General features: G+C 41.6%; 1 protein-coding gene across 6 annotated transcripts in view; it reads left to right on the forward strand.

Annotated features, from left to right (window-relative positions):
- Positions 1-25,431, forward strand: part of LOC103755376 (calcium/calmodulin-dependent 3',5'-cyclic nucleotide phosphodiesterase 1C) — a 190,300-nt gene that overhangs the window by 94,115 nt on the left and 70,754 nt on the right. For 5 of the 6 annotated variants that reach the window (XM_018075442.2, XM_018075443.2, XM_018075447.2 and 2 more), the window contains 5 exons: positions 14,621-14,734; positions 15,593-15,775; positions 17,986-18,052; positions 21,988-22,104; positions 23,996-24,136. In XM_018075442.2, the coding sequence (XP_017930931.1) occupies positions 14,621-14,734; positions 15,593-15,775; positions 17,986-18,052; positions 21,988-22,104; positions 23,996-24,136 (622 nt within the window). Of the gene's footprint in view, positions 1-14,620; positions 14,735-15,592; positions 15,776-17,985; positions 18,053-21,987; positions 22,105-23,995; positions 24,137-25,431 lie in introns of those variants that run through there. The other variant, XM_018075448.2, reaches the window with a different exon arrangement.

The following is a 25,431-nucleotide window of genomic DNA, read 5'->3' on the forward strand; positions in this document are numbered from 1 at the left end:
ATGCTGTTCCTTTATGTAACTTGAGGTATAAATAAAGCCAGCAGGAGGGACCTCTCTCTCTTCCTTTCCGGTGAGGTTCGAGAACGGTGGGTCCCTGTCTTGGTCTTGCTTATCTGGAGCTGAGGCCTGCGGTGACTGCTGTTATCTGCTATGTGTGAGGGGAGAGTGCTGGGCCGTGTCCAGTCGTCCTGCTTCTCCCAAGGGAAGTGGTGAGATTTTGCCAGTTCTTCAGTTTGCTGGCTACTGGGTTTTTAGATTGTGTAGACCTGTTTTGTGTTTGTTCCTTCTCGTCCTATTTTTCCTTTTTCCCTTCTCCCTTCCCCTCTTCCCTTTAGGAAGCTATTTAGGGTTTCTGGGTTTACAGGTATATAATATTCTCACTGTATATATCTGTTTCATATGTAAAATATATATTTTTGCTATAGCTTTGGCTGCTTGGTTGTTTTTCTTCCCTCTCTGGGAAGCAGACCCTGTTGTCAAGTTTTGGAGACTTGGCGAGAAGCCAGCTCGAAACTTGCACACTTTGTCTTATAGCTTTTGTTATTAATATTATTGCTGTTACTTTTTTTTTTTATCTTCTTGCTGTTTACTGTAAATTGTTCTTATCTCAACCTGTAATCTCTGCCTTTTTTCTCCCACTGTAGGAGATGGCGGGGAGCAGCTTGTGGTTTTCTTTTCAGTGGAGAACTAAATTGGGGAGTGCCATTCCTAAACCATGACAACAACACAAAATCTTTGGCAAACATCAGCCGGCCTGTCTCTAGTGGGGTCAGTGATGGTGACTTCAAGTGCATGCAGCTGCCTTCTTAGGAATCTAGAGAAACTTAGAGGTCCAGTAGAGTAAGCAGAAGTTTGCCAAACCCTATAAAGAATGCTGAGGTCATATGGGAATTTGTCATTGATCTGTGCCTGTCTCTTGCCATAGCTGATGTGATATAAGTGAGTTATAGCCTTTGTCTGGGTCTTAAGAAATGCTGATGGCTGAAGGTGAAAGGCTACTGAAAGGAAGTGGCCTCAGAAACTACTTCTCCATCCTTTAGGACCAGTGCTCTTCAACATCTTAATAAATTACTTGGATGCAGCACTTTGTAGGATCCCAAGTCTCGAGCTACCAAGGGAATTTTACTTTAAAAATATAAAAGGCTCCAAAAATTCACCTGCTGAATTGTTACAAGAGCCCTTGGTTCTTTTAACACCTTAAGAAAGAGTGCATAGGAGAAAAGCTACACACTTTTACTCAGGGGGTACTTTACTGATAAACTCTAGGAAATAAGAGATCTTGTCAAAAGTTTAAAGGGTAACATGCAATCAAAACAAAGCATTCCACAAAGCATTGACTTAGCACATGCTAACGCATACAACTTAGCAAAATCCAACCAATTTGTTCCCACATTACCTAAAATATTAAGAAAGGAGATTAAGAGAAGAAGAAGGAGTAAAGAAAGAGAAAAAGAGAAGCTCATAGCTCCCACCGGAGTCCTGTGAGAGTTCAACTTCCACATGGGCAGACAATAGGTCTCAAGCAAACATGGAAATCACCAGTTGCTGGTTTTATGTGCTTTGGCCCCTGGTGGCCACTCCTCCCAGACGGGACTTCAATCCCACTGGCCACTCTGGGGCTCTGGGGTGGGTTGAGGGGTGGTGCTCCCACTGTGCCCGTCAGTCAGAGGTTGGGTTAAGGGTTCCAGGGGCATGGTGTGGGTTTGCTCCTGGGCTGCCTTTGTCTGACAGCTGCTCCAGGGCTGCCCAGTGAGGCTGCAGGGGCTGGCATGTGGGACAAAGCTTTACCTCACCTCTATGAAATTCGACCTGTCCCCCTTCCCCCTCCCTCTTACCCCCCCAAGTTGTTCCAATCAAGTGTCTCACAGGCTTGAAGGAACACTAAGTATGTTTGCCCATGACACTGAACTGGGAAAAGCTGTTGATTCCCTTGAAGGCAGAGAGGCCTTGCAGGGAAATCTTGACAAATTAGAAGTTTAACAAAGACAAGTGCCAGATTCTGCACCTGGGATGGGACAACCGTGGATGTATGTACAGACTGGGGAACGTGACTCTGGAGAGCAGCACTACAGAAAGGGACCTGGGGGTCCTGGTTGATGGCAAATTGAATATGAGCCAGCAGTGTGCTCTGAAAGGCAGCATTGCCAGTAGGTCAAGGATTGTCCTGCTCTACTCTGCTCTGGTGCTGCCTCTCCTTGAGTACTGTGTGCAGTTTTGGGCAGTATAACATAAAAATTATATAAACCTCATATTGGTCTACATCTTCCTCACAAGGAGTAGTGGAGGGGCAGGCACCAATCTCTTCTCTCTGGGGACCAGTGATAGGACCTGAGGGAACAGCATGAAGCTGTGTCAGGTGAGGTTTAGATTGGGTATTAAGAGATTCTTCACCTAGAGAGAGAGGGTGGTTGAACACTGGAATAGGCTCCCCAGGTCACTGGTCATGAAACTAAGCCTACCAAAGTTCAAGAAATGTTCGAACAACATTCTTAAGCACATGGTGTGATTTTGGGGAATGACTGATGTAGGGCCAGGAGCTGGACTTGATGATCCTTGTGAGTCCCTTCCAACTCAGAATATTTTATGATTCCTTTCCTTATTGTACATTTCTGAAGATCAAATAGGGACATATTCCTACCTGAAGCTCAAATTGCATGTGGGCTCTAATCTGCACTTGTGTAACTGCCTTCAGAATTCCTAAAACCTGCTCTGGAATGTAATTGACCTTGGGAACTGGAAAGCATAAGGTAATTACAGACTTTCTGCCTTTGGATATTTTAATGGTAACAGATGGGGGACAACTAAGGCTACAATGAAATATTTTGAAATTATCTGTCGAACTTCTCCCTGATCTCTGCTGTGTGCATAAGGAAAGAGTAAGTGTGGTGCGTACTCTGACATTCAGATCTGCACAAAGCAATCTGCTAGGACTGTTTTGAAGAATGACCTTGTTGAAGGACCCAGAAACGTGCTAATTGTTGTTTCAAAGAAAAATATTCCATCTGTATAAAACAAAGTGCAATGAATAGTTTGGATGCATCAACACTAAACTGATTGTATGTGTTAGTCATCTCAAATGAAAATTTAGACTTCTCTCTCTGGGAATCACAGAATGCTTTGGGTTGGAAGGGACCTCAAAGATCGCTTAGGGGTTTTTTGTGGTTTAGGAATAGTACTCCCCAAATTAGCGCTCCCACTGACACTCTCCAAACCGTGTGGTGCTCGATCACTCCCCTTCTCTCCCTCCCCCTCCCCCCTGCAGCAGGCTGGAGAGGAGAACGGGAGGCACGGAAGGTAAAGATCACGGCTTCAGATAAAAACAATTTACTAGAAACAGCAATGAGATAAGAAAATTAACTATATCAGCAACAATACTAATAACAAAAGTGTACAAAAGAGAGAGAGTGATTCACATGCAAAGTTCTCACCGTGGACCCCGACCCTACTGCAGCCATACTACCCCAATCAGAAGAGACCCCTTCTCCTCGGAAAAGACTCTTCCCCTCTGTCACAGGTTTGAAAAGATATGTTGGAATTTTCTTTTTCTTTCCTAGGGTCCCGTCACACCCCCGCCCCCCCCCGCCATCGGCTTCTTCCGAGATGGGGAGAATCGGGGAGTAGGTGGGGGCGGAGCGGAGCCGCACGTGCGGGGCAGCGCAGGAGCGGGGAGATGGGGAGGTCTCGCAGGGAAGCACGGGGGCCTCAGGGATAGCTGGGGAGTCCTTTGGTCGGGGGCTTTTGGTTTGGTCCGGGACCGAACAGAACGGGAGCCCGGGTTTTGGCCGCCTCTTTCTCTTTTCCTGAGAAGAAGTTTTTTCCCCACGGGACACCTCGCAGAGAACGACCAAGAGAGAGAGACCGACCCATCTCAGAGCGAGGTATTCTGCTTTCAAGACTTCCTGTGGGAAAAAGCGACTCCTTCATTATGGGCTGCGAACACACGTGGCTGCAAGCAGCTTTTGAACTGTCGGGACAGTCCTGCCTTCCCCCCCTTCCCGGCTGCCGCGGGTTTCTTCTCCTCTTCCTTCCCCCCCCCAGCCCCCCCCCCCACCTGGGGATTTGGGATTTTGTTTTGCTTCTTCTGAAAGTTTTTGATTGCACCATTTGTTGTTTATTCAGATTTTCCTAGCCATCCTGTCTACTGCAAAATTAACCTTGTCCTGGCCAGAACCAGGGCAAGTTTCAACCCCTCCACCATAGGCATGGACTACTTCAATTAGATCAGGTTACTCAGAGCCCCATCCGACCTGACCTTGGATACTTCCAAGGGTGGCGCATCCACAGCTTCTCAGGGCACCTTGTTCCAGTGCCTCACGATCCTTACAGTAAAGAATTTCTTCTGTATATCTATCTCAAATTGCCAGTTTTCCAGTTTGAACTCATTACTCCTTGCCCTATCACTACAGCTTTTGATGAAGAGTCCCACTCTGGCTTCCCATTCAGGTACTGGAAGGTTGCTATGAGGTCTCCATGAAATCTTCGCTTCTCCAGATTGAACAGCCCCACCTTTCTCAGCCTGTCTTCATAGAGGAAGTGCTCTAGTCCCCTTATCACCTTCGTGGCCCTCCTTTGGATTTGCTGCAACAGTTCCATGTTGTTCTTATGTTAAGGGCATCAGAACTGTATGATTTTCCAGGTGGTGTTTCAGGAGAGCAGAATAGACGGAGAATCACTTCCCTTGAGCTGCTGTCCATGCTCCTTTTGATGCAGGATGCGGTTGGCTTTCTGGGCTATGAGCACACAGTGTCAGCTCATGTTCAGTTTTTCATTGGCCATCACTCCAAATTGTTCTCTGTAAGGCTGCTCTCAGTCACTTCTCTGCCCAACCTGTAGGTGTGCCTGGGGTTGCTGCCACCCAGGTGTAGGATCTTCCACTTTGCTTTGTTGAACTTCATGAGGTTTTCATTGGCCTTCTTCTAAAGTATGTCAAGATCCTTCTGGGATGGCATCCCTTCCCTCCAGTGTGTCAACTACACACGGCTTGGTGTCATCAGTGAACTTGCTTAGGGCGCAATCCCACTGTCCATGTTGCCGACAAAGAGGTTGAACAGTATCAGGCTGTTCAACACTGACCACTGAGGGCCACCACTTGTCACTGGTTTCCACTTGGACAATGAGACATTGACTGGAAATCTTTGGGTGCAGCCATCCAACCAAGTCTTTATTCACCAAGTGTTCCATTCATCTAATCCATGTGTCTCCAATTTAGAGACAAGGAAATCATGCAGGACAGTGTCGAACGCTTTGCACAAGTCCTGGTAGACAATGTCAGTTACTTTGCCCCTATCCATCAATGCTGTAGCCCTGTCATAGCCATCAGATTTGTCAGGTATGATTTGCTTTTAGCGAAGCCATGTTGGTTGTCTTTTTTTTTACAGCATAGTTTCCAGGAGAATCTGCTCCATGATCTTGCCTGGCACAGGGGTGAGACTGACTGCTGTGTAGTTCCCTGGGTCTTCCACTTTCCCCTTTTCAAAGATAGGGGTTATATTTCCCTTTCTCCAGTCCTCGAGAACTTTACCTGACTGCCACAATTTTTTAATAGTGACTTAGCAAATTTGTCTGCCAGTTCCCTCAGGACTTACAGATGAATCTCACCAGTTCTCATAGACTTGTGCACATTCAGGTTCCTTAGATGGTCTCAAACCTGATCCTCTCCTACAGTGGGTCTTGATTTTCCCAGTCCCTGCATTTGCCTTTCTCAACTAGGGCAGCATGGCTGGAGCACTTGCCTGAAGACTGAGGCACAGAAGTCATTGACAACCTCAGCCCTCTCAATATCCAGGGTAGCCAGGTCTCCTGTTTCCTTATGGAGAGGGCCCACATTATCCCTACTCTTTCTTTTGTTAGCAACACACCTGTAGAAGCCCTTCCTGGCCAGACTCAATTCTAGGTGGGCCTTAGCTTTCCTAACCTTGTCTCTAGCTTCTCATACAATTTCCCTGTATCCCTCCCTCCCAGGCAACCTGTCCTCACTTCTACCTTCTGTAAGCTTCTTTTATTCCTCTGAGTTTTCTCCTTATCCATCCACGGACACCTCCTGACGTTTTTACCCCATATCGTCCTTGTTGGGATGTGTTGCTCCTGAGCTTGGAGGAGGTGTTCCTTGAATACTAGCCAGTATTCTTGGGCCTCTCTGCCCTCCAGGGCTCTATCCCACTAGACCCTACCAAGTAGGTCCCTGAAGAGGCTAAAGTCTACTTTCTTGAAGTCCAGGGCAGTGAGTTTACTGCATACCGTTTTATTATGTTATACATATATTTTGTATTTATAGATGTTTTATTTCAGGTACCTATTTTTAAAGATGCAAATTAAAAAGTGTTAGATTTGTATCTGATGTGTTATAACAGTTTTTTTTATAAAAGGCAACAGTGATTTGAAAAGGCTTAGTTCTGGAAGACTTCATTTGCTGTTTTTGGATCTCATTGTCAACAAATTCAGTGGTCGTACTGTGATTATTCAGTTTCCCCAAAAAACTAATTCACACTAACATCTCAAAAAGTAGTAGTCCACCAAAAGGAAGGCTTTCTTTGGGAAATACCAATTAGAAGATTCCTGATTGTGAAAACAGAATATGGCAGCCTTTTTTTCTCTCCCACATCTGAAATTTATCCTTGTTCAGCTCTCAAATTTATTCAGTGGAAAGAGTCATCTCACCTCTTCTTAGCTGTCTGAAACCACAATGACCACCTAAGCTCATCTTCTGGCTCATTTCTCTCATTAGTGGAGGAAGGAAGGCACATCAAAGAGGCAGTGCATCCTTTCAGAGGAAGTAAATGACAGTCAACTGGTTTATCATAGCTATCTATCTCCAGTGACTTCCATGAGCATGTGTGCCTAATTTCTATAAAGAGTTAGTGCTAGGTGAAGTGGTTGACTTGAATAAAAAAAACAAACAACACCATGACCAAGACTTTTTACTGCTTATATTTTCTGATTTAGTTCCCAAAGTTCAGACCCTGGGGGAGGTGTTTGCACATGGAAGGAGAGCACACCATTTAGAGTTTTCAGTAGCAGGAGATGGAGACAAGGGGAATTCAAAGGATGTGGTGCTGAGGAAGTGCCTAGGTTGTTCTTTTATTGAAAATCTTTGAGTAAGCCAAAGTTTGCTAATGTTTTAGGCACAGGACTTCGTTTAATAGGCATGAAAGAATTTTTAACTGTGAAGTGAAAATACAAACTATGTATGACTTCACTTACAGTTGACAAATGTGGTCAAAATTTTATTTGACTCAAGGTGAGTTGAAACAAGTTGTTCACCATCCTACCAAGGCCACTGAACATGTTGTTGCGTTTTCATGTCTCTAAATAATCAAAAAATAATTGATTACTTCAAATTTTTAATTTTTTTAGTCAATGGAAGAAGGATATTTCAGGAAACATGAATAAGGCAAAACAATTACTTGGGAAATTGCTTGTAGCTTTTTCCAGAGTAGCAGTACTGTGTATTTGCTCTTTGTAAACACATGTTTTTTCTTCTTCTGAATGTTGTGACTTGCATTTTTTTGTATTCAATAGTAGTGACAGAAGATAACTATGCAACCTAATACAAATGCATTGGGTCACAGGCTACCACTCACTCTATTTTCGGTTGCATTTTGAGGATTACTGCTTGAGCTGGCTTTCTAGATTGTGTCTTTTCCTTGGTAGTTCACACATGCCATGTATGCAGAGCCTTAGATTAAGATGTAGCAGATTGTGGAATGAATAATACGTGCTAACTGTTGTGAAAAGAGATGGTGAGCTTCCTGGATTACTTTCTGTGTATACTGTACCCTTCCCACCAGTCCCCTGTTTGGGTTTCAAAGGATTTGAAAAACTGTGGAGGCACCTGTTCACCCAGCTGACGGAAACTGCTGCACATGTGCATTATACCGCATAACCTCATGCTGTCTGCTCTGGATACTTTAGGGCAGTGTATTTGCTTTGCTGTGTCTTTACGTCACAACAAGTGGACAGGTACTGTTGCAGGGCATCTGACAGGCCTTATATGTGTTCACTGCTTAGCTGGTCTGCACATGCTATCTAACTCTCGTATGACTCCAGAATATCACATTTATCGAGTTTGTACATTGTAGTGAGATAACAGATGCACACCTATTTCTGTGTAGGAATTCTTTGATAGAAATATAGTTCATTGCACAGTGAACATTTGTTTCTCAAACCAGCTAAAGAGTTTACTACCAGTAATTATGGTGGTTTTCCAGAGAAGGGTGAGGAATGTACTGTAGGTCAGAAGGCAAGGTTTTGTCTTTCAGTTCAGCAGATATTTGTCTTTCCAGCCTTTAGAAGCAACTCTTGGTCTTTTTGTGTGTGTACAGCAAAGCTGGCTTTTATGCAATTAGGTCTACTTCTGATTATAATGTTGTAAATTTCTAAAGCTTGTGGTTGATTTTATTTATTTATTTTCATTTTTTTAAAAGCTATTTGAGCTGGCTATCAAAGGAATGTTATCACAAATTAGTCCAACTGTTAAGTCCAGCACTGCAAAGCCCTCACTAAACCACATTCCTAAGTAATTTCATTGAACTTGAGAATTATTTCAGCCACCTTGAAACAGAATTTTTCAGTTAATATACTTGCCTGGTTGCCCTTCAGTCCATTTAGGACTATTTAAAAGAATAGAGATACATGGAATACATTAAAGACAAATGATACCAGGCTCTTATTTAGTACAGGGAGCAGATGCTGTGACTCAATGAATCAGCAACAGTTATAGATAATGGATGGTAAGATGAATGCAGTGTGATATTTTTTTCACATGAGAGTGGCACATGGTGTGAGAGGGTTTTATTATAGCAACAGTACTGTTTTTCCAAGTGATTGATGCACATAGTATTCTGCATAATCTTCTTCGATGAAAAATGTTGGTGCCATGAAGCACTAACACTGTGCTGTTATTCATCATGAATTTTGAATGACTTGTGGCATAAAGCTGCTGGATAATTATATTAATGAAATAAAAGTCATGAAGAACCAAAGGTAATGTTCTTCCTGCAATATTGATTCCTGTGTACAATATTTCTGGTAGCTAGTTAAGGGGTCACAACTGCAGACTCCCCATACACGGGATGAAGGAACGAGGTGGCATATGAAAAAATACTTGCTGTTTGGATGCGAAAATGGTTTTATTTATTTTCTCTTCCTCCCCTCCGGTATTGGCAAGGAAAGCTGGGAATGGATAGGAGGGATCAATGATTTAGCTCTAGGGAGGAGGCAAATTCATCTTCCATGTGTGCTACCTGAGGCTGGAATCAGCCTGAAAAGTGAGGAAGCACATTTCCTAGCTCTGCTCATTCAAAGAAAATATTTGGTTTTGTGTTGCTGTTAACACCTGGTGGTGCAGTTACACATCAGAGGGGTATGGGAGCACCAAACCATGCTTCTTTCATGGGGCTGAAGTTACGCCATGGATTTTCTGGGCTGGATCTCAGGATTGGAGGGAAATATGTTGAATGCTTTCCACCTGGTTTACAGAGATGAGAAGTTGTGCTCAGTGTATCTGTACATCACTGATCTTCCCATCTCCATTCTCACATCAGGACTGAAATATTGAACAATACTTTTGTTTTTTAATTGCTGACAAGTGGATGAGAGATCCATCTCCTGAAGATGGAGGCTCTGCCTGTTGCTCAAGATTCTTTGTAAAGCTAAATATGTAGCTGTGTGTCAGCAGCACCACTCTTAGCAGGAGTGGCATTTATGTGACGTAGCCAGAGAAACGATCGATATTTTTTATGATTTTTTTTTTCTCCATAGGCTCACTCTTTATGTTAGGAAAAATTGGGGGGAAGGAAACCCAGCTTGAAAGAGCTGTTGGTGCAGTGCGCACAGGCAGACTGACTGCTCTTCAGTTCTTCCATGAAATACAGCCCCATGGAGACTTGATTTCCTTTGAAAGCACTGATGCCACAGGGGCATTGTAATGGCAAGGAAATACAGATACTCACTTCATTTTAAGAACTTCATGCATATGTCTACTGTAGGAGGTTAGGCTCCTACTACTTCAAACTAGGCTTGAAAATCATTCGGTAGATTCTTTAGATCCCTCTACTCAAACACTCTGGCACCATATTAAAAACAGCATCCAGCAATCCTCTGAAGCATTTTTAGGGTTCTCCTTCAAGATGAACAAGGACTAGTTTGATGAAAACAATCAAGAGATCCAGGAATTGTTGAGGAAGAAGAGAACTGCTCACCAAGTGCACCTTGCATTGCCATCCTGTCACATAAGAAAAGCAGCCTTTCATCTTGCATGCAGCAAGCTCCAACAGAAACTCCGTGACATCCAGAACAAGTGGTGGATCATCTAGCTGACAGAACTCAATTATGCGCAGATACAGGTGATCACAGAGGATTCTACGAGGCCTTGAAAACAGCATACGGGCCTACATACCAAGTCCAAGGCCCTCTACTCAGCGCTGATGGTCAAACGCTTCTGACAGATAAAACCTCCATTCTGAATCGATGGTCTGAACACTTTCAGACTCTTTTCAGTACTAGCCGTGTAGTTCAAGACTCAGCTATTCAGTCCATTTCACAACAACCAGTGAAGAATGAATTGGATACTGCCCCCTCTATGGGAGAAAACCTTAAGGCCATACAGCAGGTGAAAATTGGCAAGGCAGCTGGGGTTGATGGAATTCTACCTGAAATCTGGAAACATGGGGCCATGCACTCCATGCTAAATTTCACGAGTTTGTGGTGCGCTCTTGGGAACTAGGTGAACTACCATCAGACCTTCTTGATGCAGTCATCATCACTTTGTATAAGAAGAAAGGAGTTAAATCAGACTGTTCAAATTACCATGGTATTACTCTGCTCTCCATTGCTGGCAAAATCCTGGCAAGAATACTTTTGAACAGATTAATACCCGCTATAGCAGAAGGAATTCTGCCTGAAAGCCAATGTGGTTTCAGAGCCAACAGGAGCACCATAGACATGGTATTTGTTCTCAGACAACTGCAAGAGAAGTGTAGGGAACAGAATAAAGGTCTCTATGTAACCTTTGTTGATCTCACCAAGGCTTTTGATACTGTGAGCAGAAAAGGTCTATGGCAGATTTTGGAATGTTTAGGTTGTCCCCCCAAGTTCCTTAAAATGATCATCTCACTTCATGAGGATCAGCGCGGCCAAGTCAGATATGGTGATGCACTTTCTGAGCCCTTCCTAATGTCCAATGCTGTGAAACAAGGCTGTGTTCTTGCACCAACTCTATTCACAGTCTTTTTCAGCATGATGCTCCAAAGGGCCACGGCAGACCTCAAGGATCAGGACGGTATCTACATTCGATACCGTACTGATGGAAGCCTCTTCAACCTAAGGCGACTGAAGGACCACACTAAGACCTTAAATCATCTTGTCCAGGAGCTGCTTTATGCTGATGACGCTGTGTGCTGGTTTAAAAGTTAACCAGCAGGGGGAATGAACTCAACTCAAAGGAGAGATTATAAGTCAGAATAACAATTTATTAAAATAATACAGTAAGTACAATAATACAAACAAACAATTGGTCTCAACCCACAAAAAACCCAAATGTATAACCCAGTACCCTGGGGCATGAACAAAATGGTGTTCCTTGGGCCCTGTTTGAGTCCAAAGTAAAGGGAGAGGGGAAGAACCTGCTGGTGGGAGAGCTGCTGCAGTCTGGCCAAAGTGGTGATCGCAGTCCAGTGATGGTCTAAGTCTGGTTGAGAGCGATGAGATGCAGCCTTCCTCTGGATCCCACGAGTGGGTTGAAAAATGTTCCAAAACTCCAAGATTATATATCCTCCAGTTCAGGCAGGAATGCTTTGTACTCCCCTCAGGGCAGGGAGTTTCACAAAGGGTGTGAGGACAGAAACATCCTCCTATCTCACAGGCCTCTTAACACCTAGTTTATAGCCTGAGGAGTCAGGCTCTATGGGCAGAGGGGTGCGAATAGTCTATTGACAACAATAGTCTAGTTTCTGGGAAATGACAAGGAAGGCTATAGAATACAGTTTTGGGTTACACCCACCATGATGAACTGATCTCAGCTGTCCTAACTAGGACACGCCGCCCTTGTCGCCCACACAGAAGCAGCTCTGCAGCGTTTAACATCCTGCTTTGCAGATGCTGCTGAGCTCTTTGGGCTGGAAGTCAGTCTAAAGAAGACAGAAGTTCTCCATCCACCAACACTTCAGGAAGTCCCCCATCATCCCCATATCACCATTGGCCAATCAGAGCTCAAATCAGTCCAGCAGTTTAATTACCTAGGTAGCCTCATCTTCTCGGATGGTAAGATTGATGGAGAGATAGACAACAGGTTAGCAAAGGCATATAGTGCTTTCGGAAAACTCCATAAAAGAGTATGGTGTAATAAACACTTGAAGAAAAGTACCAAGATCAGTGTTTACAAAGCCCTTGTGCTGTCTACTCTTACATGGTTCCGAATCATGGGTCATCTACTGCCACCACCTGCGGTTCCTAGAACGTTTCCATCAACGCTGTCTCCACACAATCCTTAACATCCACTGGTCAGATTATGTGACCAATACATCTGTTCTAGAACAAGCAGCAACCACAAGTATTGAGGCCATGTTGCTGAGAACACAGCTGTGTTGGGCAGGGCACGTCTCCAGGATGAAGGACCACCGCCTCCCTAAGATCTTGCTCTATGGTGAACTTGCTACTGGCTGCCACAAGAGAGGAGCCCCGAAGAAAAGATACAAGGACTCCCTGAAACAACATCTCAGCCTTGGCCATATTGATCACCATAACTGGTCTACTCTGGCCTCCAATCGGGAGACCTGGAGACACACCATCTTTAACGCTGCTGATGCTTTTGAGAACGCACACAGGATCACCCTTGAGGAGAAAAGGCAACGCAGAAAGAATCGTGCCTTGCGGAATATACCACCTAAGGAGTCTTTCTGTTGTGCCTTTTGCAATTGGACATGTCTATCTTGCTTAATGTGGATAGAACCTTTCCGAAATCTTTGTTCGCAAAGCCTAGCCATGACAGTTAATAAAGTGAAAGCAGACACCTATATTGGGCTCTAGTTCTGAATTGCTTTGTGGAAAAGGCTGTTTTACTCCACAGAATACAGAAAAAGATGAGGAAGAATAGTCTCCTAATTAGAGGACAAATTATAGGTGACATGACTGCTCCTCTACATTTTTGCATCTTGAACAGGACAAATTAACAATTGATGATTTCTGCTACACTGTTAAATATATATTTGAATGTTTATTTAGCTTCTGTTTAACAAGGAAGAGGACATTCACAAAAATGTTTTAAATTCTCAAGTCTTTATCCCATTCTCCTTTTAACGAAATGATAATTTTCTTCTAATTATAAGCATACAAACTGGATTGTTTGAAAATATTTAGATTTTGCTCCTTCCCTTTAGATTTTATTCTTCTCTTTCTTCCTTTCTTTTTCTAATTTAATAGAGTGAAAAAGGAAAAGAGAAAAGAAAATTACACAAATATATTAATTGTCTTTGACAGATGAGACAATTTTTGCACAAATTTTTGTTTTCAAAAAGTCTGTTCCCCCTTACAACAATAATAATAATCTGATAAAACTTCCATGAGTTCTGTTTAGTATAGACAGGATAGTCTAAGGGTGGCCTCTTGATCTAATGAAAATCATAGCATTTTCTAACCTTGTATAGTATTTCTATGGTAATGTTCCTGAATATACTCTAATACAATTTTGCATATGTATACATCAATCATTATGAATGGCTATTGTTTATTAACAGATACTATTCAAAAACTTACTTTTGTCTTATGGCTGGATTGAAATTGTCCTCTCAGCTCCTGTGTTAATTCCGCATGATTTCTATTTTAAATTATCCAACTGGTCAAGGTAGGTGATTGTCCTGCTCTAATCTGCACTGGTGAGACCTCACCTTGGGCACCACAATATAAAAAAGACATTAAACTATTAGTGAGCATCCAAAGGAGGGCTACAAGGATGGTGAAGGGTCTGGAGGTGAAGCCTTATGACAAGTGGCTGAGGTCACTTGGTTTGTTCAGCCTTGAGAAGAGGAGACTGACAGAAGACCTCATTGTGGTATTCAAAGTCCTCATGAGGGAAAGCAGAGAGGCAAGTAATCTCTTCACACGTGTAACTAGTGACACGACTTGAGGAAATGGCATGAAGCTGAGCTGAGGAAGGTTTAGGTTAGTTACCAGGAAAGGGTTTTTCACCCAGAGGGTGGTAGAGCATTGAAACAGGCTCCCCAGGGAAGTGGTCACAGCATCAAGCGTGCCAGTGTTCAAGAAGCATTTGGACAATGCTCTCAGGCACATGGAGTGATTCTTGGGGTGGCCTGCATAGGGCCAAGAGTTGGACTTAATGATACTGATGGGTCTCTTCCAACTCAGCATATTCTATGATTCTATGACTGTGATAACTCGCAGACTTATTTGAGCCTAAATGCATTGTACTGTTTGCTTGGCATCATTGTAACTGATCTTTGAAAAGTGATTTTTGTTGATTTCTTGCATGTGGCTTCAAGAAACTTGTAAACTTCCAAAATTTTCACTTGTCAAGCATGTATGCTAGGTTTCATGCTGGGAACTGGTACTCACTGTCAAACCTATTTCTCTTTATAGTCATCAGATTTTTGTTTTGCTTTTTTTTTAGATTGCGGTCTTTGGTAAAGCAATTAGAGAGAGGGGAAGCTTCGGTTGTAGACTTAAAGAAGAATTTGGAATATGCTGCGACTGTTCTTGAGTCAGTATACATTGACGAAACTAGGTGAGTTAACTCCAGACATCAGCACTCTTATATCTAGTACCAATGACATAAAATTGTAACTTAAATGTCAATTGGGAAATTTGAGCCAAAATTTATTACTGGCAGAAAATATGTTTTTAATCATTACAATATTGTATTCTGTGTAGAGCAGATCTTCAGTCCTTGGTTTAAAAGCTTTTTTAAATTTTGTGGGGCAGGGAAGGAGATAAAAAGAAATCATAAATGTAATATACATTCTCATGGAGAAATGTTTTCATAATAATTGTATCCCACTTTTTCTGAAAGTTTCTAAATTCCTACTAATTTATTCTTTTTGAATAATGTTAAATCTTTTCGCTTGTATCATATCTTTGAAATTAAAAAAAAATTTACTCCAGGTCATGATAGGGGTAGACTGGTAAGACATTGCAGAGGAGTTCCTCTTTCTGTTATATGCCATTTATCCAGTGGCAAATGCACTTGTGGAGTTGCCACAGATGATCAGAATGGGAAAGGAGAGGACTGTGTGTTACTAACTCAGAAGTTAGAAATGACCATAAATTACCTCTGAAGGGCAGAAAGTTTGGAAATATTGATGAGCTGAAGATGTGAAGTCAGTGAATGATTATGTAGCTGTGCTTCAGAAGGCTGATACTTCTTGTTTGTCAGCCTAGTAGTGAGTTTTACAAGATGAAATTTAAGTATACGAGAGAATAAACAAACTGTTGAAGACTTATATAATTGTGTTTGATTAGGGATGATAAACCAAAGGCTTTTAACAGCTGCTTTAATTAGAATATATGTGAAGGGTTTTTTTCTTAATGATGTTGTAGTGGTCTCTAAGGGAGTCTGTTTACCGATTGTTCCTCACCCTTCTAGGCGTTTACTGGACACAGAAGATGAACTCAGTGATATTCAGTCTGACTCTGTGCCCTCAGAGGTCCGTGACTGGTTGGCTTCTACCTTCACGCGGCAAATGGGGATGATGCTCAAAAGGACAGAGGAAAAACCCCGGTTCAGGAGTATTGTCCATGCAGTGCAAGCTGGGATATTTGTAGAAAGGTGAAGTAGGATGTAATTACTTTGTTCTAGTAAGTGCCCAGGTACCACAGATTTTGCACAATTACGGGAGGTGGAGGACAGTACCTTAGGGCGGAAGACCTCAGAGAACTAGTAGGTTACTCTATTGAATGAAGAACACTTTAATATGCTTCTAATGATGTTCCTACACAGATTTGGATAACGCCTCAAAATCTGGGATTAAGTAACAGATTGCAATCTGAAACAGTTCTGTTTCATCTATTCTTAGTATAGCACAGATGTAATAGCACAGTTGGTGTAATTTTGACAGAGAATATGCATTTCTGCATAGTCCTTGGTCAGGAGAGACAGCATTCAATATTCAGTCAGGCCAGACCAAACTCCCCCTTGGCTCTGTTTACTTCCGTGGTCCAGTATTTCTCATGAAGAACTGCTAAGAAACAAAACAAAATCCTTTATCATAGTATTACTGGAAAGAACTATAGATCAAGATTGATGTGAAAATTTTAGAGTTCAGGGGGATTTCAAAAAAGCCATTGAGTCCTCTTAGCCTTCCCCGTTGCGATTTACATCAGAATCTGTTGCCAGAACTGATTATGTTTTCTGAACCCTTTAAAGCATTTAATCATTTCAATTTGGACTCACTTCCAATCTTACCTTTTCTTATCAAGTAACAACTCTTTGCTGACTCTCTTCATTCAAGCTAGAAGGAGGGCTGGCACATGTGAAACTGTCAACAGTCTTTAGACGGCCTGAAAGACAGCAGCTCCCAGATCCCTGGGAGAATTTTGTAATAGCAAAATTCAAGTCAGGAATGGAAGAGCAGAGCACTCACTGTTCATCAGAATTGCAGTGACAGCCTAACAGCCCTCTGTGCAGGAGGTTGGGTGTATCAGAGAGTAGACCACAAGCCACACAGATACACAAAAGCCTCCTTCGGCATGATTATAGCCAATATTTTTATCTGTGCACCAGTTACTGTACATGTGTTAAGAGTGGCAGCAAATTGTGATAAGCATAAACCTGTCATTTTTCCTTGGAACAGGTTTCTCCTAGGTTTGACAGGCTATTTGTGAATTAACCCTCACTCTTGGTGGGGGACTTGCTTAACAAGGAAGTAAATTAACTGCTGCAGGGTAGGCTGTAGTAGGCTGTTTTGCAGCTGATCTGAATCGCCGTGGCCCAAAGGAGATATAATGTGGCACCAGAGGAGGGTTGTGGTTCTCCTGAGCTAAGGGAAAGGGATTCTGCCTGAATTGTCACTTAAGAGAAGGCTGTGGAGCTTCTGACTGGAGGGAGGAAGGGATAAGAAATTTTGTAATTTGAGGAATGGGTGAATATAATTCTTCAAAGGGGGATGACTTTTTTCAGGTCTGAGTACAGAACATGACAAAGAAAAATGGAAGTGAAGGAAGACTTGACACAGCATCATTTCAGATGGGAGAGCCCTCCATCATCTCCTTTTACTCCAGTGATGCCTAAGGGCAAAAAAGGATGACCTGTGAAAAGGCTTTTTAGCTATGACAATGCTTCTGCATTCACTAAGCCTGTTAAACACAGTGTGCCCTGAAAACAAGTTTAAAATCTAGTACACACTTTATAATCTTTTTAAAATATGCTTTATAATCAAGTTTAAAATCTGCTACGTACATGCTTTTAGTATGGTTACAGATGTTGATTTTTGCCTTGTTCTTTCTCTCTTACTCCCTGAAACACACACATGGGGTGAACACCCAAAAGGTTTTATACTAATCTTGACAACATACATACAAAAGTAACAGCTGTACCAAACTGGAGTTGATTCATTGCATACAAATGATTTCTGAGGAACATTCAGAATTAGCTTGCATGTGGACCAGCAAGGACTAAGGGAACTGAAAGATCAGTACAGACACATGCAATGGAAAATTGGGAACATCTTGTTATTTGAGTGTAGCCTTTCCCCCGATGAAGACCTTGTATTGGCAAATTCTTTGTCATGGCCTGATGGGTAGCCAAGCTATGAGATAATGGGGAGCATATAGGCTCAAATTAGGCTATACAATAAGAATAGTATAGAGGATATTGTGCAAGTTAGGAACAAGATGGAAAGAAAAAAAACCAAATTGCAGTTAGGGTTTCCTGGGCTAAATAAGGTCTCCTGTAGTGGTCTGTTGTTTTATGATTTTTGTTGATTGCTTTATTTTGTTTAATTCTATTTATGTGTTGCCTTATCTATTTTGTCTTGGTAGAATGTACAGACGGACTTCAAATATGGTTGGCTTGAGCTACCCACCAGCTGTAATTGGAGTGCTAAAGGTAATCCCAGTAAAAAGGTATTGAAAGGGGGTCTATACAAAGCATAAGATAATACTGTGATATTCAACTTGATAAGGGAGTCTTAGTACTTGGCCTTTCCTTCTCTCTGAAATTAGTTTAGTTCACAGACATTAATCATTTAAGAGACCTAAGGGAATATCCTTTCAATAAAGGAAAGAACAGAGTTCAAGGCTGTGGCCATTTTCAGGTTGTGAAGGTTACAGCTCTGTTCTAGATTACAGTGATTAAATCAAGGACTTGGGAATTAATCACAACATCCCACAGGGAAGAAAGAAAATACAGATGGAGAGAGGTGGAGAAGGAAAAGGATCAATTGCTGTAAGAGAAGGGAATTTCTCATGCTTCAGGTCTTCAAGGTGACAATCAGTTTATGAATATTGACCCTTTTATGAGTTTTGAGGTTTCAGAGGAAAAATGATTAGTCATAATTAGTCTCAAAAAACCCCAAAGGTTCAATCCATGGGACAATTGCAAAATTCTTGACTTAGACAGGAATTATCAAGACTACAAACAGATGTTAGCAACCAGCTGCCTATACAGCTTTGCAGATTACATGTTGCATGTGGTTCAACCATGCCATGCAATGGGGAAAAAAGGTGATAAAGTGGGGCAATACGCAGTGTAAAGCTCATGAAGACATCTTGTTGCAATGCTCCACACTGGAAAGACTTACACTTAGGGTACCCAATCCTTTTCATTACCCTCACTCGTGCAAGTGGAATCTAAATTCTTTGTTCTTTTGCAACTATGCTCCAACCAGCTTATGAGGGAATATATCTATAATGGCACCTCTTCTCTTGAGTTCCTTCAACAAGACATTTGAAGATCCATCAGCTACTCTCAGTTGACTTAAACCTTACAGAATCCCTCTCTTTTTTCTATGTTTTCAAATGATTAAGAGTCATACAGAGAATTGATCATGCTAGAGTAAGTTAAAATAAATCAATAACAACAAAATAATTTTGCTCAGGGTGAAATAACACCCACTTGGCCACTGTGGACTCTAGAATGTATATTTTTCCAAAACTGTTGTGAGAACATATTTTTGCCTGACTGGCTTTGGTTTTGGTAGTGGATGTGGTTGAAATGGGAGTTACTTATTTTGAAGAAGGCAGAAGAGGGTCCCCACGGAAGTGGGGTCCCCAAGCCTACCAGAGTTCAAGAACTATTTGGACAATGCTGTCAGGCACATGGAGTGACTCTTGGGGATGTCCTGTGCATGCTAAGAGTAAGACTCAATGATCCTCATGGCTGCCTTCCATCTCAGTATATTCTGTGATTCTGTGAATTTTTCTGTCTTAAAAATTTCATCTTAAATTTCTCAGTCCCATCTCCTCCATTGAAAATGTTGTATTTTATGCCTTGCTTTGGTCCAGTAAGGTCTAGTAAAAAAACCTTACAACTACCTGAGTGCTTATTGTGCTCTGTAAAATGACCTGATGATTTAAGCATGCAAAAGGGTGTAGGAGTGTACCACACACATCTCTTCAGCTGTTCTGGATTGCCATAATCAACATTCCCCTCAGAGTCATGTTAATAAGTACAAGGATTGAGATGGCATGAAGTCAAAACAAGCTTATTTTTGAACTGCATGCTATCATTTTTGCTGCTATGGCCAACAGGACATCTGCACTGAGTAATAAAAACCTGTGGAATCACAGCTTTGTGGCAAACTGGGGTTAGTTTTAGTAAAACAATGAAATACTACTTGTTGACTTATAAAACAAGTCTTCAAGGTTAAGAAGAGACAAAGTCAAGAAACTGACTTTAAAAACAATTAGTGTTTGTCTTCATCTCTAGGTTCCCCGAAGCAGTGGATCAGTGGCCAAGTAATCAGGACACAGGACTGAGTAGTATTATGTCTTGGATCTATTTTCTGTTACACTACAGTTGTCATATGTGACTAAGAGCATCTTATGCACTTCTACTGAGCCTACAGGGCCAGTAATCTAGCATGTATAGAACAGAAAGTTTCCCTTGCTTCTCCTGCTCTCCTTAGGGAGAAGAAAAAGTTTTTCTCCTCTGTCACAAGTCATGTGTGAAATTATCTCTGCTTTTAGATCTCTCCCCAGTATAGGGGTCACTTCTGTGTTAAAATTTTTTTAAGGTCGTAAAATCCACTAAGTTTCAAAGTGTAACTGGTGTTGCTGCAAGCCTATAGGCCATCTATGACACTTTCATGCTTCTGGTAAGAAGATTCCCCCCCCCCCCCGCAGTGATTCAGAGTAAAATGCTTCTGTCATTATTGTCCATAGCAAAACTTCTCTTGACTGACAAGACCAAGAATTTCTCCCTCACTAAAATCTAAACAACTCTCCTGTGAAACTTGTCATCTATATGATTAACCATTCTTTCATGCAGAAGAACAGTTCGGATGTGCTAGTCTGCAGTTTCACAATTTGGTAAATTTTATCTGAGGCAAGACTACAACATTATCTGCAGGGAAAATGCAATAAAGGAACAAACTCCTTTTATTTCTACAAGATAAGATTGCCTTACAGTGAATTAACTTTCAGCACAGTTGACACATTATTTTTGATGTCTTATGACCCAGAAGCAAATTACTATATATATGCAAGTTTTAAATTAATTTACTTCAATGACCAAAATAAGTGATTAAAAAATACAAATGCCAAAAAAAAAAAAAAAAGAAAACACTTTAAATTGTCCAAGTGGTTGCCCTGGGCATTATTTTTCTCTCATTTCTATTTCTCACTTTCTAAGCTTGTTCAAGGGCTTCTTGGTGGAACTTTTTAATCTCTTGGTTGTTTTTACTCTCCAATGCCTAATGAAAGTGTTGAAAAACTGTAATTTATGATTGCTTTTCTGTGACTTGGGCCACAAATCATCTCTGGAGAAGCTTGACACTGCATTCAATCTTTCAGCTCCTCGCAGCTTCTAATATCAGCGGCTCGGTAAGCAAGTAATTTACTGGGATAGGTGAAAGAAGAGCTGAATATTGAGCATCCTTGATGTTCACTCGCTAATTAGCCTCTCTGTGGACTGTAGTGCCACAAGAGGTATACTGAGCTCTATCTGTAATCAGCACTATGTGAGTAGGAAGGATCACCTCATGCTGGAAAGAGGCGGTAACAAAATATGTTGGTCTCATTCAGAACAGAGGAAGTTCAGTAGCTATATTGATGTGTAGTGGACCAACCACAAAGTGATTAAAATGTCTTTTGCATTTGACTTGAAGGCTGGTCTTGTGCCAGATGCAGCTACATGGTTGATCTGTATATCATTCTACTAGCTGTAACTCCCATCTGCATCTCTTTGTTGTTGGGATGAGAGAAAGTTTCTTAAAGTTTCAGAAACATCCAATTCTGAGATCAAGTAGCTTCATCTTGCTAGATAATGAGTGCTGTCAGCTTCCATGGCCTTCCCTAAAAGTTGATAATTGAACTTGACCTTCTGCAAGAAGGCTTATACCTTATACTTTAGCTTTATGAGCTGGGAAGTGAACTTTCCGCCCTCAATCTCTTGATTTTCTTTTTTATAGACATAACATGTGGGTAGAGGACAGAGAGAGGTAAAATCAGCCCCAATAGGCCATCTCAATGTTTCAGGTACTAAAGCACACCAGAATTTTTATCTATTAGGATTCATCCTTTGGGGATTAAATTCTAGTGTAGAGAATTGCCATGTTTAGAATAAGCAAACAGCATACATGTTCTTAATGGAAGCTTCCTAAATTCAAGTCATACAATACTGATGAGTATACTGATACTGTGAGTATCCTGATGATTCTGCATTGGTTAAATGGAATTGAAGAATTTATTAAAAAAGAAAATATATGCTGACATCACTTCTCTAATTCTCAATTTGTAGATTGTGAGAGAAAGTGAGAGAAATTGAACTATGATGATAAAAGGGATGACCATATTAATTGCCTTTTCTACCCACTCTTGCAGAATGTTGACAAGTGGTCCTTTGATGTATTTGCACTAAACGATGCCAGTGGGGATCATGCACTGAAATTCATTTTCTATGAACTTCTCACGCGCTATGATCTGATCAACCGTTTCAAGGTCAGTAGTTAGAAGATGGTTATTTTCTTCCATCCTAGATTTTGTTCAACTTCCCTCTCATCCTGCTTTGTTCCATTCAAAAGGCAATTTTAGTGCTCTTTGAAGATTTTTTGAACGCTGCACTTTCCTCAATAAGCAAGACCAGATGTGATTTAAGTAGTACTTTCAATTGCAATGGGACACCGTGAAGTAGATGGGGTTCCAAACAGGTTTCCATGTGACATCCGTGGGAAATGCTGCATATGATCCTCTCAGAATGATGGTGTCATTTTCCTGAGCTTCATAGGACCCTCAAGTATGCAGGCACAAAAAGAGAACAAGAGATCATGAATGCAAATTCAAATTCATTACGATTAGTTAGGCCAGTAAGTGATTCTGCTCCCTCCTTCACTCTCATGAGACCCCACCTGGAGTACTGCATCCAGGTCTGGAGTTCTCAGCACAGGAAAGACATGGACCTGTTGGAGCCACTCCAGAGGAGGACCACAAAAATGATCAGAGGGCTGGAGCACCTTTCCTATGAAGAAAGGCTGTGAGAGTTGGGGTTGTTCATCTGAAGAAGAGAAGGTTCTGATGAATGTTCATTCCAGCCTTCTAGTACTTGAAAGGGACCTATAAGAAAGATGGGGAATAACTTTTTATCAGGGCCTGTTGCAAAAGGACAAGGGATAATGATTCTAAACTAAAAGAGGGTAGATTTAGACTAGATGTAAGGAAGATTTTTTTTATGGTGAAGGTAGTGAAACACTGGAACAGGTTGCCCAGAGAGATGGTAGATGCCCCATCCCTAGAAGCATTCAAGGTCAGATTGGACTCTGAGAAACCTGATCTAATTGGAGATGTCCCTCTGCTCATTGCAGGAGTAGGTGGACTAGATGATCTTTAAAAGTCCCTTTCAACCCTAACTCTTCTATAGTTTTGTAATTGTTACAGAGATTTGCAGATACAAATGTTATGTATCTTTTCCTCCAACTTTGAACAGGCTTAAATTTGGATGGCAGAAACATTGCCATCTAGATCTTGACCATTCCCCTCGCACAGATACTCTGCTGTCCCTTCTTCTTTTGACATTTTCATTTTCAATTCCCATGAGTCTGCACTCACTTTGGCTGGAAAGAGTTTACAGGTCTTTGGGTCCTGTACTTCTTCAGAAACTGCCCATGTCTGATGAGACATCTTTGAAGAAGGTGTCTGATCAGAGCTGCATCCTCTACTTATATGTACACAAGAGGACAACAGCAGTGCTCCTCTATGGAAACAGTGAAACTGGAGAACCCATGTTGCCCATGTTACCGGTTGCATACATTACAGCCTGCATAGTCTCCTCTCTAGAAATCCCCTCAATTGCATTTTTTTGGGTGTCTGCAGTTATTCTTGGAGTCAGAAAAACATGGCAATCCCATAGGATGGACAGGCTGGATTTTGCTGTGAAAACCTAGAGGTCTGATAAATGACTTGCTATATGATGTGTTTCATTAGAAAATCTTGAATGTGAATAGTAAAGCAGAGTATTCCAGTGGGTTGTGAAGGCAACAGACAGTTGCTTGTAGCCTATTTAGAAATATTTCTCCAGGGACAATCAATAAAGTGGTCACTGCTACTTTTCATAATCCATGTGTCTTCCAGACAGCATTTCATAGTATACTTATTTCTGTGTGTTTATGTGTGGGAATGATTTACCTATAATGTAATTATGGATGGAAAAACCAGGTTGAAGTAGTAACCTGAATTCACTCTCTCTCGAGTGCCTGTTTCAGATGTTTTAGTGTTTTGTTTATTTGTCAAGTAAAAACTGCTCATTGGAAACCTCTTATCAAAATACTCCTCTCTGAATGCTAGTCATTAAAGCTGTTTTGGTTTTTTTTCTTTAATTCTGTGATGCTTTACTTAGATTCCCATTTCTGCCCTGGTGTCCTTTGTGGAAGCTCTGGAGGTTGGCTACAGCAAACACAAAAATCCTTATCACAACCTCATGCACGCTGCAGATGTGACACAGACAGTCCATTACCTCCTTTTCAAGACAGGTGTAGTGGTAAGTAAAGGACTTGGCATCCTCAATATATAGTTAGATTACAACAGTTTTTGCTTAATAATGAGATTGTGATTATCTGTCGCAGTTCGAGGGGTTTCTGGGGGGTCACTGCCGGCCTCTCTGTGAAGGTTTTCAGGGCTGGAATCACCCCCCTGCCGCCCGTCCCTCGTGGCAGGGACTGGCGGCGGAGGCACTTAAGCCAGGAGACAGAGACCATGCAGGGAATCCAACAGCGAAGAAGAGCTTTATTCAAATTTCCCACAGCTTATAAGGGCTGCTGGGCAAAGGAGGGGATTGGCCATTTGGCTAGCCAATGCAAGGAGACAATATAATAACTATGGCAACACAGAAACCAATGGTAGACAAGTGAGTTAACAATTTCCAAACCCCGGCAATTATCCATAGTAGAACCCATTTGCACTGTAGACAAACTTCATTTGATATGGCTGGGCTAGCAAAAGTAGAGACTTTGGATTATTTAGAAATTGAAGGTAGGTGAAGTTGTCGATAACTCTTCTAACAGTGATCTAAAGAGGATGAATGAAAAACCTAAGCCTGGTTTTTCACTCTCCCACAGATCTCCTGTGTGAATCTGCCAACACAAATTTATTGGAATTCATTTCACCTAATATGAAGGATTGTATTGTCTAAGCTGTCTTCTTAACTTAAGCAATGGAGGCAGTATATCCAAAGGATAATTCATTCCACTTATTTGAGCATTAAGAGCTGTAATCTGGAAATGCTGATCCCCATCCACTTCTTTACAGCAAAACCATCTGAACTGGCTTGCATAGAAGCCTACGAACAGCTCATATCTGACAACAGTGTCAGGAATGGATAGAGGGCTTAAAAAAATACGTAGTACACAATATGTTCCCACAGTGGTTTTCAAGACAAACAACAGAAATACATTTGAAGATGGACTAGAGAAATTGAAGACAGATAGATTCCAGAGTGATGATCAACCATTGCAGTTTGGATTTAGCTGGAGGCCCATAAAGTTTCTGTCCCACACAGTGTACACTTCTTCTTTCTCCTGGTTACTGCTGCAGCCAGAAAGAGGAATGAAATTACTTCCAGTCTGATCCTGTGGGGCAGATCTGTTCCTCATATTATTTGCTTCACTTTTTCCAAGTATCCAATTTTCCCTTGCCCTTGCATTCTCAGAAGCGTAAAGGCAAAGGTGGCAGTGAAAAGGAAGTTTGGTGTTCAATGTTTTACAGTTATCTCTTATTACAACATGGCATTCAGTGGCTACTGTGTTTGTGGCTGGTACTTGAATACATGTAATTCTG

This window comes from Manacus vitellinus, unplaced genomic scaffold (genome assembly GCF_001715985.3).
Source record: "Manacus vitellinus isolate BGI_N305 unplaced genomic scaffold, ASM171598v3 scaffold_3_pilon, whole genome shotgun sequence".
Taxonomy (NCBI): Eukaryota; Metazoa; Chordata; class Aves; order Passeriformes; family Pipridae; genus Manacus; species Manacus vitellinus.